The sequence below is a fragment of the Pygocentrus nattereri genome, chromosome 10 (assembly GCF_015220715.1).
Source record: "Pygocentrus nattereri isolate fPygNat1 chromosome 10, fPygNat1.pri, whole genome shotgun sequence".
Classification (NCBI taxonomy): Eukaryota; Metazoa; Chordata; class Actinopteri; order Characiformes; family Serrasalmidae; genus Pygocentrus; species Pygocentrus nattereri.
The window spans coordinates 30,436,453-30,448,016 of NC_051220.1; the positions used below are offsets into that span (position 1 = coordinate 30,436,453).

At 40.5% G+C, this 11,564-nt stretch overlaps 1 protein-coding gene across 1 annotated transcript in view; it reads right to left on the reverse strand.

The window, feature by feature from the left end:
* Positions 1 to 4,976, reverse strand: part of sntg2 (syntrophin, gamma 2) — a 43,549-nt gene extending 38,573 nt beyond the window's left edge. The window contains exon 1 of the mRNA XM_017690941.2: positions 4,488 to 4,976. Within this exon, the coding sequence (XP_017546430.1) occupies positions 4,488 to 4,556 (69 nt within the window). The 5' untranslated portion in view covers positions 4,557 to 4,976. The remainder of the gene's footprint in view (positions 1 to 4,487) is intronic.
* Between the last annotated feature and the right edge of the window lie 6,588 nt (positions 4,977 to 11,564).

Here is an 11,564-nt window from a genome sequence, read left to right on the forward strand (position 1 = left end):
GTCAATGCTTGTGCAAAAATGCTGTCCTGGCCAAAAAGCATCTAATCTGAGCCATGGGTACATTGAAATAACCTGAAACCCACACATTCATAAGTGCCGACCACTGCCTGCCATGTGAGTTTCCCTTGAGCTGCGGCACCTCCAGCATGCGCTATTTAAGGCTTCTAACACCATAGCTCCTGAGAGGGAAGCTAGAGCATGTAGAGAAATCCTGATTGCATATCTAAACATGTACGTATAAAGATGGGGCCTTGTAGGGACCCAAACCCCTACTCTTTTGTCCTTCTTATTTCAACAGAGGTTGATGCATTCCTCTTCAATCATCAGACAGTAATCAAAGGGCGTCTTTTTCAATCACACATTCATTCATAGGATGAAAACTTCTCAAAAGCATCTCAACTCCCCTTCTGAGTTCTGTGTCTGACTGGCAGGCAAAATATGCTGTAGCCTTCTCACATCCCACGCCAATAGTCATCATGGATTAACTGTTCTGACTTTGTGTTATACGGGTAAGGCAGGAGTGCCAGACTCTAGTCCTGGTGAGCCACAGTGCTGTAGAGTTTAGATCTTCTTTTGACACCCTACAATTAATAAGACACAGGCCCACTTTGCCCATGAATTAAGTTGTATTATCTCCATAATGGTGCGCTATGCTTGGACCCCAACAATCGCAATTTGCAATGTAAATTATAGTCAGCAGATAAGCTCTCATAGCTGTTATGATATTCAACAGAATTCAAGTACATCGATTTCAACAAAAAATAAATGCTGGCTTTCTTGGGTGCACACAAATGGTAACTTACAATTTTTTTGGCCACTGATCAAAAGCTATCAAAGAAATCTGAACACACAAAAATGAATGCAACCATTCACAAAATGTGGCTCTCTTTTCACATCTCCGAAACATCTGAAAACAATTATTTTTTTCCATAAAATGAAATATTATATCTGTGGTTTGGCTGAATAACGACCCTGAACTGCTGCTGACCCGCCCCTCTACCTAGTCAACATGAAAAACTTTTCAAATCTATGTGATTCATGCTGAGTGGCATATTCATTAAAAACAGCTAATTTTGTTGGAAGATGCCAAGTTTGAATGTATGTTACTTTTTGCAAGAGAAAATGACTGGATTGGTATTGGTATTTACCCAGGGTTAATATCAGAGTCAGACCAGAAAAAATTGGTATTATCTAAGCTAATTTTCACACCTCCTGGGGTAAGGGCCCTTATCCTGCATTTTGCCTTGTCCTTTATGTTGTGTGCACCAAAAATCATCATAATTAATTTTTATATGACCATTTTGCAAACACTTTTTATCCTTTAGAGTTAAAAGGCTTTTATGTTAATCTGCCTTTACAACTGACATATGTACACAATTTCTGTTCTGATTGGCTGCTCACTATTGCGCCTTGTTCAAAACACCGTCTGAGCTGAAACACTCCTTAAATGGGTGACACTAAACTGAGCGACATATATTTGTAAATATGTTCATTTTTTGTGACATTACAATAATGTGTTCAAAACAAACTGTTTTTGTACCTTAATTTCAACATATGGACTGTTCAGAATAGGGAGTAAACAATGTTTACACACAAACTCAATTAGTACAGTAGGTTAAATGCAAATAAAAACCAGAAAGCAGCAATTTGCAAACCTTATTTATCTGTATTCAATTAAAACCAGTACAAGTATTTCATGTTTTAACTAATTAACCTCACAGTTGTGAGCAGTTGTGGGCTGGAGGTTAGGGAACCAGTCTTGTGACTGGATGGTCACTGGTTCAATCCCCTGAGGCAGCAGTATGTGACTGAAGTGCCCTTGAATGGGGGCAGTCATAGGCTAGAACCAGCCCTGTGTCCGGAGAGCCAAGCCCCAACTGCTCCCCGGATAACCCACCGGTCTGGGCAGGTGCGCTCACTGCCCCCTAGTGTGTGTGTGCTCACTAGTATGATATGGTGTTTCACTTCACGGATAGGTTAAACGTGATGGTGAAATTTCCCTGTTGTGGGACTAATAATTCCACTGTGTTATGTCACACAGTTGTTGTAGTTATGAAAGTGGATTTTCTTTTCGTTCTTGCTTGATAACATTTCAGCTGCTCAACAGTCCAGGGTCTCCATTGTCATGTACTGTGCTTAATACATTTTCAAAGGAAGACAGGTCTGGGTTGCAGGCACACCAGTCTGCACTCTTATTATTGAAGGCAGATGGGCTGCACTCTCTTACTACAAACACATCCAGAACGCTTGGGATTGTCTTGCTGAAACATTCAAAGACATCCCTGAAAAAGACATAGTCTTGATGGCAACATATGTACCCCTCAGCATTAATAGTGCCTTCACAGATGTACAAGTTACGACCCACATCACTAATGTACCCCCATGCCATGACAGATGCTGGCTTTCGAACTTTTTCTTGGTAAAAATCGAGATCATCCTTTTCATCTTTCCCCCAGAGAACACAACATCCATTATTTCCAAAAACAACTTGAATTCGATGATTTGATTCGGACCAGAGCACGTTTCCACTTTGTGTCAGTCTATCTGAGATGAGCTTGAGCCCAGAGAAGTCAGTGGCGTTTTGTACATGCGGCAACAGACTGTGTTTACTGACAAGGGTTTTCTGAAACCATGTGGTTGTATTTATTACAGAAGCATGTTGGTTTGTGATGCTCCACTCAGAGATCCCCCATGTGACGGATTTCTGAATCTGTGGATTCTCTAAATATTTTGATGATATTCTGCAGTACAGAAGGCTAAATAAATAAAATCTTCACTACTAATGCATTTTGACACCTTTTTAGCAAAGGGATGAGCCTCTACCCATCTTCACTCACAAAGGACTCACTCATAAAGGATTTTCCTTTCATAACCAAGCCTTGTTGCATCACCTGTCTTAGATATTTTGTAACATTTCAAGTCTCAAATTGCCTCGTCACAACTTTTTTGGAATGTGTTGCAGACATCAGTTTCAGAATAAGTATATATTTACAAAAATAATTAAGCTCAAAAAACTAAACATTAAATATCTTGTGTTTATACTATTTTCATTTAAATGCAGGCAATTGACTTTAAAAATCCACTGCTTTCTGTTTTTATTTGCATTTTTTTGTTACTCACAACTATTTTGCAATAGGGTTCTTACTACATCAAACACATTTGAGGAAAATTCAAACGGTCCATGAAGGGCCCATTAAATTGATTAAACATTGTCTCTTCTAAGATATACGTAAGGTATATGTTTTTTTTTTTTTGGAACTTAATCTGCATTTCCTTGTTTTTGGTCATTTTGACGAAGGCTATAAACAGTTATTGTGCATTAATGGAAAAAGGAGGAACCTGACCTTTTTCCAGTCCTGCTTCTCAAAATGAGCACACCTTAAAACACATACCTAGAATTAACCTTTATCTAAGTACCAAAAAAGACCAATTATGACCAACAGTTTTATACAGACGTCAAAAGGACGAATAAAAGGACGTGGTTTTCAACCTTATGGGAAACACCACTAGCCCATGAGTAAAAGCTGAGAAAGAGCACATTTCGGCTACTTCTCAAGCAGCTGCCTAAGCACAGCTCTGCTCTTAAAAAATACCTCGGAGACTGTCCTGTGAATGGTGAGAATAGAAATGTTCCATACACTGTCACACATCATCTCTCTGAACGGGAATGTGGGAACCACAACAATCACAAAAACAGCGAAATGATACTGCACTGTAAAATGACGTAGCTTATTTTTGTCAATTCCAGCTTCAGATTCCTGGTATGTCTTGTGTTTCAGGCAGTCCTCTGTCTATAAGGGGGTCTTTCTAAATAGATTTCAGTATTTATTTTTATTTCACAAATTATTCATACTCCAGCCAGAGATACTGTATGCTGGAGGTTTCTCTCACTCTCAAACATGAATTTGTGCAAATCTGATACAGGCAGCTGTTATCATAAGGAAACCCTTGCATTGTAATAAAATACTCATGTAGTACTGGCACATTCAAGTGTCACATCCTGTGGTAAAATGTCTTGTTTAACATCTTCTATTACAAAATTGCAGTTTTAGTTTTTACCTTAAACACTTGCTACTTGGAGGGTGAAACATGAGACCTTATTAAGACATAAATCCTTATCTTATTAAGTGACATTAACCCCACCCCCACTATAAACATCAAGTTACATCATGTCAGCCAAGAACTCAGTAGTTCGCATTTCAAACTCACCTTTACTTTTTTCTGAATATTATTTCAGCGTTTAAAAAGGCAATGCTCACATTCACCTCAGACATTAGCTAACAAAGTTAGTTAGGCAAGCTCGCCTAGCTATAACAAATCAATATAAGGGGTAGTTAACATTTCAATAATTTCCCTTTCGTACGTTTCCGTTAAAACAAAAAAAGCCTCTCTTGTTTAGATGGGCATTACATGTCCACTAGTTAAATAAACCACATTTTCCAAATGTGTAGTTTCAAGAATAGTAGTTAACGTTAGTCTTTGCTCACCCATGTTGGTACTAAAAGGCTAGCAGGTCGCTCTAACAGATCGGGTTGATGTTTGCCGGCCACGTTCATTTCCCATGCAGCCGCTGGCTTAGTCCGCTGGAGTCAAACACACTTTGCTCAGTCATTTATCCAGTATTACCCGGTTAACGAGGTTCACCGTGGTCGTCTTTCCGTGCACTGCAGAAGAAGGAGAAACCCGAGCATCTCCCGCTCATCCCGTTTAGAGAGAGGAATTCAGTCGTACAAACGGCTAACTTGTCAGGTTTAAAAAAAATGAAAAAAAGCGTCAAGCTACACGGTGCACTAAGGTTACTTGAACGGTGCCAGCTTTTAAGGACATCCACCAGAAGTGATTTAGTGAAATACACAGGAAAAATGATTTAAAAGAAACATAGTTCACGCAGTAGATGAAGTTTCGACTGTCCCTCCGAATCCGTTACACCGCTGTCTTAAGTTGTAGACGCCGTTCCGTTCTAAGGCAAGCGGGCTGATGTACGTTATTTTTACCCCACCCGTTTTCCAGACAGTCCCGCCTCCTCAGCTTGTTTATTGGCCATGCCTTTCCCGCGTCGTGAGCTAGGATTGGCTAGTAGCTCATGCTCGCAAGCACTTCGCAGAACCGGATTGGCCGATTCAGAGGGCTGCTTTTGAGCCTGAACTGCTAGCCAATCCCAAGCGCGTGAGGCAGGTTTTGCGGAATACGGGTGCACTGCATGTTTCCTTCTCCACCTGCTGCCTGTTTGCTACGGCAACGGTTTAACCGTTAAGCGCCTGCCTGCTGAAACTGTTAGCCACGACGCGGTTATCCAGCGGCTCTGTCGTGTGAAGTGGATCCTTCGGTTTGAAGCGCTGAGAATAATTCAGAGGAGAAGGAAATGAAACAGAATAGTATAGTCTACAGTTCAAAGGCTTTATGTTCTTTATAGCCCAAGTAAGGCCGTTTTGGGGATGCCTATGAACGAGCAAAGATGATCATGAGTGCTGCTAGAGGGCACTAGCAACCTTTTCTGTGTCTTCACCTCGGCGCTGTGCAAGGATTCTCAAGTGACCTACATTATAATACACTAAGGAGATGCCTGCCATCGGCCATAGACGTTATTCTTTTTGGCCTGTGTTACTTAAATGAAAGGTTGCAGAAGTGAAGTAAAGCATTTTCTGCCGTTTACATATCACAGAAAGCCCTGTGTAGATGGTAATTGATTATGGCCCATAACATGTAGCAAACATAAAACCTGCTTCTACACTGTTCTGATGCTCAACCTCATTTCTTCACAATTTGATTACTGCATTGCTTAGTGTTAACCATTCTGGATGATGCTGTTTCAGTTCTGATAAGGCCAGCAGGCCCGTAGGTGAAAGCTGAAAATTTAATGGGCCTCTTTTTCTCCTGCCTTTCACAAGTCCGAGGTGCTGTAAGCCACACGCTGCATGGTGAAAGAGTGTTTCAACGCCTTACTTGTGCTTTCCTGCTGTGATGCTACATGCAGGGTGATGAGATGTGGGAGGTAAAGCGTGGCTGGCTGGGCACGGGGCCAACTACAGATCCAGCAGCTTGGCTCCAGAAAGAGTTGGTCACCGTTGCTCAAATGGCCTTGCTGATAAACATTCATTTCACACAGGGACCCTGACAGAAGGGCCTCTACGAACAACAGGGGCTCAACTTTGGCAAGGGGAAAAGGAGGGGGGTCCAACATTCGTGCCACCCACGTCCTGGTGTGCTCAGCAGAATGCAGCATGACAAAGCAGTTAGCCAAGGTGGTAGGAGACACCTTCCTATGGGCCTGTGAGGCAGCTTTGTTCACCTCCTCTGCGATGGTTTGTTATTCCTTGCGTGTCAGGATGTGGGTCACCCTGGAGAAATTTCACATTTTCAAGGAAAGCTGCATCAACAATTTGGCATCAAAGCATAATTTCTCCTCTCACTTCCCCATACTTGCTTCAAACTCATTTATATCGATCAAGATTTTTTTTTTGTACATAAAAACCTGGAGAGGGAGATTTTTCAACAAATGGCTATTAACTGCTTTGTATAGATTATTTATGTATGTTTAACAGCATTCAAGCAACACTACACTGTTCTGAAATACATACAGTGCTGCCTGTAATTAACATAGTGTATTTCAATTCAAGTACTCATTAAACTAGATTAGTACTTCACATTTTTTGTCAATAAAATCATATGAATACATTAATATGAGCTGGGGAGCTATAATTGTTTTGAAATATGCATGAGTCACTATGCTTCTCACTCTGCAGAGGGCAGATCATATCAGGAATTTTACCTCAATTAACAGATCCACAAGTGTCTGCCTTCATACTTCTTTTTAAGATGCACATCCAGTGACATGTAGAGAATATTCTGGCTTTCATGATCTCTCATGTAGCTCTTTGCAGAGTTTGTGGCATACCCCTGAGGTTGAGGCTTGTGAAATGCAGCAGTGAAACTTATTACTGTTTTCACATTTTCTTCAGATGCTGAATTTTCCCATTCCTCCAGCTTTGCTGTTGTCTGTTATATATTGGGCTCATTTCGACCAATATAACTGCAACTTGCTCAGGATTCAGAGCAGCCTCTCAAATCCGGGGGCTGTGGGATGTGACCTGGGCTTCTCCAAGCAGTGTTCTCATTTGCACTGGCAGCAGGGGTCTGTTTGTGAAAGACCACCAATTTGATTGGGGATCAGAATATCATTGCTTTGAGAGGGAGAGTGCAGGTGTCTAATGTTTCACAGACAACAGATCTTGTCTAGTTGCTCTGAGAAAGAAAAGAGATATAGAAAAAAATGAAGATAGAATTGCTTGTGTTGAAAAGGCAGATAAGCAAACTGCGCCACTGACTGTAGGAGGCGTGGTCATGCAAAACGACAATATGAAGAGTGCTCTCGGGAAGCGAGGAGCTAGGAGAAACATTCTTTGTAAATAAGTAGTTGTTCGCTTAATGAGGTGCTGATGTTTTCTCGTGCATTACTGTGTTGAGCTGTGGGGTAGTAGTGTCAGTATTAGTGTCTACCATAAAGGGAAGATGTATGGCTAGAAGTCTAGACGTGACCTTCCTGCTATCCCAGCCACCAAGCAGTTGTTTTCCCTTGGTGTCTGTTCAATAAAAGAGCATTCACCTTTAAAGTGCAATGCAGTTTCCCACATCTTATTCTACTCTGACACCACAATATTGTCTCTGTCCTATCATGTGGCGCGTAAGAGTATTGTTACAAATAATGTCACTGATTTAATCAAGATCACCTGTATTTGTTACTTAAAAATGAGTTCTTTACCTGCAGGGTTGCCAAGTTTTCCCACCAAATTGAACTGATTTGAAAATGCAACCCTAGCATAACATTATCAGTTCCAGCTTCTGATCTGTGGCTTTAGGCTTTAAGGAAACTTTGGGCTGGATTTTTATCTGTGATCCAACACAGTTTGGCTAAATGTAAATTGGCTAAATGTAATGTTTATGCCCAATATGCAAACAGATGGAGCGAGAATCCAATAAAATCTTGTCTACTGTGCCAGTTTCTCTAGCTACTGATGGCAACAGATGAAACTAAATTTCAATACATTGATTCAACTAGAAAATCTCATTTGAATACATGAAATCATCAAAAAAGGTTCCCCAAACTCAAAATAGCTGAGTAATGTGGGATTCTCCATCTGGCCACTTCATTAAGTGCACCTTCTTGAATCTATACTCATTGTCCATTTTATCAGCTCCACTTACCATGTAGATGCAGTTCTACAAGTACAGACTAGTAAATCTGTTTGCATACTTTGTCAGCCCCCTTTCGTCCTGTTCTTCAGTGGTCAGAACCCCCACTGGACCACCACAGAGCAGGTATTATTTGCACGGTGGATCATTCTTAGCACTGCAGTGACACTAATATGGTGGTGGTGTGTTAGTGTGTGTCATGCTAGTATGAGTGGATCAGAGACAGCAGTGCTGCTGGAGTTTTTAAACACCTCAGTGTCACTGCTGGACTGAGAATAATCCATCAACTAAAACATCCACCCAAAAGCGTCCTGTAGGCAGTGTCCCGTGACAACTGATGAAGACTAGAGCAGGGGTGGGGAACTCTAGTCCTGGAGGGCCAGATTGTTGCTCAAATATACCTGATTCGACTCATCAGTTCATTGTCAGGTTTAGCTGTAAAGCAGGGAAAACACCAGACTGTGCTGGCCCTTAGGTCTCCACTCCTGGACTAAAGGATAACTAACACAAACTGTGCAGCAACAGATGAGCTATCGTCTCTGACTTTACATCTACAAGGTAGACCAACAATTTATGTGGTAAGTAAGTCTGATAAAATGGATGAAGAGTGTGGAAGGAAGGTGTTGGCCAGTCAGTCCTATTCCTGTCCTGCTTTCAGTACAACAGATTTTATTTATTTGGCGATGTGTCTCATGAGCCTTGCGATGGACTGGCGACCTGTCCAGGGTGTTTCCTGCCTTCCACCTGATGACCGCTGGGATAGGCTCCAGCACCGCACCCCCCCCAACCCTGAGGGAGAAGCAGCTTAGAAAATGTGTGTGTGTGTGTGTGTGTGTGTGTGTGTGTGTGTGTGTGTGTGGGTCTCATGATAGCTGGTGGAAATATCATGAGACTTGAAAAACACAGTTCAATTTGACTTGTTTAACACTTAGGATAATTCTGTTTTTTTCAATGGTAGCACTTTAAATACATTTTTAAATTGTGACACTTTAATTAAAATCAGTTTGACTTGTTTGCTTAACACATATGAGAGGCAGTGGCACGTTTCTGAGTGATGTTAGAATATTCAGCATTAGTGCCATAAGGAACAGTCTTGGTTGTAATGAAGACAAATGATATCTGTATGTTCAGCATAGTACTGATAAAATTAGTAATATACATTGAGGGCATACAGTCAGTATGTTTACAGTGCACAGGTTCCAGTGTCTGTCCGTTTCCTATTTTAAAAGTAGGTCCCCCTTCAAACAGTGAAGTAAATTAATGTCAGCATGTACATTAAAACATCATGAATACGATGTATACTGTCTATATAATTAAGAAAAGTGGTAAACTCTGCACTCTTTATTGTCCCCATGACTACAGGTTTGGATGTGTCTTGTCACTGTCAACACAAATGTTAAATCTCAATTTTTTGTCATTTTTAGTTTTTTGACACCATTTAAAAAAGTCAGCTGCCCTTCACATTGTGTCCAATTTGATGATGACTGGACCAAAAAGAAATGGCACAAAATGACTCAAATCAAAAGATAAATAACACGAGGTGTAGAGTTTTACTGAAACGCGAAGTTAAAGAGATACATTTTAGACGCTTCTCAAAAGTGAGCACTGAGCTTGACTGTCTAATAAAAGTCGGAATTGAGACCTTGAGACAGTTAAGAAGCAGAATAATTGAAAGAGCCTCTCCATGTTGGAACATAAACAGACAGACACTCTGTGTTGTAAGCAGTGCTTTAGGGTCATTTAGAGCCTTAAAACCTAGAAGCAGAACTTTAAGATCTATCCTGAAAGATACAGGAAGCCAGTGCAGCTCTTTTAAACTGGGATTGATGTGCTCTCTCTGTTTAGGTTTTGTTAGGATCCATGCTGCTGCATTTTGTATGAGTTGTAAAGGATGTATTGTTTTCTTAGGAAGTCCAGTGAGAAGATCATCATAGTAATCAACTCTGCTTGTAACAAATGCATGAACAAGTTTCTCTTCGTTGCTCTGAGATAGAAAAGGACACATTGAGCAATATTTCTCAAATGATAAAAAGCTACTTTCGTGACTATTTTTACATGCTTGTACTTGTAACATTAAGTTCCTTTAAAAGATTAGAATGGCTCCTTCTCCTGTACAGTTGCTGTTCTGGAGATACAAGCTTTTGTTTCATCTGCAATGATATGCAGTACCATTTATCTGCTCAGTAAGGCTTTTGCCTGAAAACACTATATAAGATTCAAATAGATGTATAACAGAATGACAAATATTTTTGCATTAAAAAATTTTGTTTTCATAAAAGTAGTTAACACCTGAGCTGGTTAGAAGGACCAAGTGTGGTCGAGGAAGAAATGGTTACATGTAATCAGTTTATTGCATAAATTGCATTTCCATTTATTTCCAAATGATTTGTAATAATTACCTGTAATCACTTGTGATATTTGTCAACAAATTACAACCCATAAGTGCTTTTTTCATTTTGTGTTTTTGTTCTTTTTTCTGCAGTATTCTTGTTGGTGCACACATATTGTGATATTGTGCTGCAGTAAAAGGTCTTATTTGCAGATGAGCCCCAGGGATTACATTGGATATAAAGTCTCCTGTTTAATGATGAAATCGACATTCAGTGTAAATTACATGGATGAGTCCCTGATGCACTTCTTCCACAAAAAGACAACAGCCCCGCAAAGTGATAAGCTGCTGTGAGATTTAATAAAAAGAACGTCTGCTGCTAAGATAAGTAAGACATCAGAGCTTTTGTCAGGAAAGTCACACTGTTCTGGTGAGTATCAGAGCAAAAGGGCTTCCTGAAGGCCTTAGAATGATTGTATAAGCCTTTTATTCCTCTTTTAGTGATTAACATGTGCCTGGACTGACAGTCACAGGGCAGAGTAAAACACAGAGTGGGAGTGTACAGCAGCACTGAGGTCTTCTGGATTTGAGGCTAGGAGATCATTAGCTCTTCAACTGGAAAAGCTGCCATGATCCTGCGCTGCCTTTCATAATCTAGGGGACTGATCGGGAGCCTGTCAGGACTGAGACTGAGAAATGCAAAAGTTCAGTGAGCAGCACTGCTGAAGAAAGGATGCTTCAGAGTGCAGTCAGACACAGAAGGATATTGTAGTGCATCTTTACTATCAATCTCTGTCTCTTTCTCAAACAACAGTGACAGATACGAGCATGTAAAGTTTGATCAGCTGTAACAAAGAAACTTTTGGAGAGGCTTGTTAGTTGTCATGTATTTTGGCATGCCATTTTTTCCAGCTTGGTGTTCACTAGCTAAGAAAGTGAGAGAGGTCCGCGTCTTTTTCGAATGTGAAATTGCCTTGTCACTGTTCAGCCTTTCTGTATGTGTGTGTGTATATATATATATATATATATATATATATATATATCT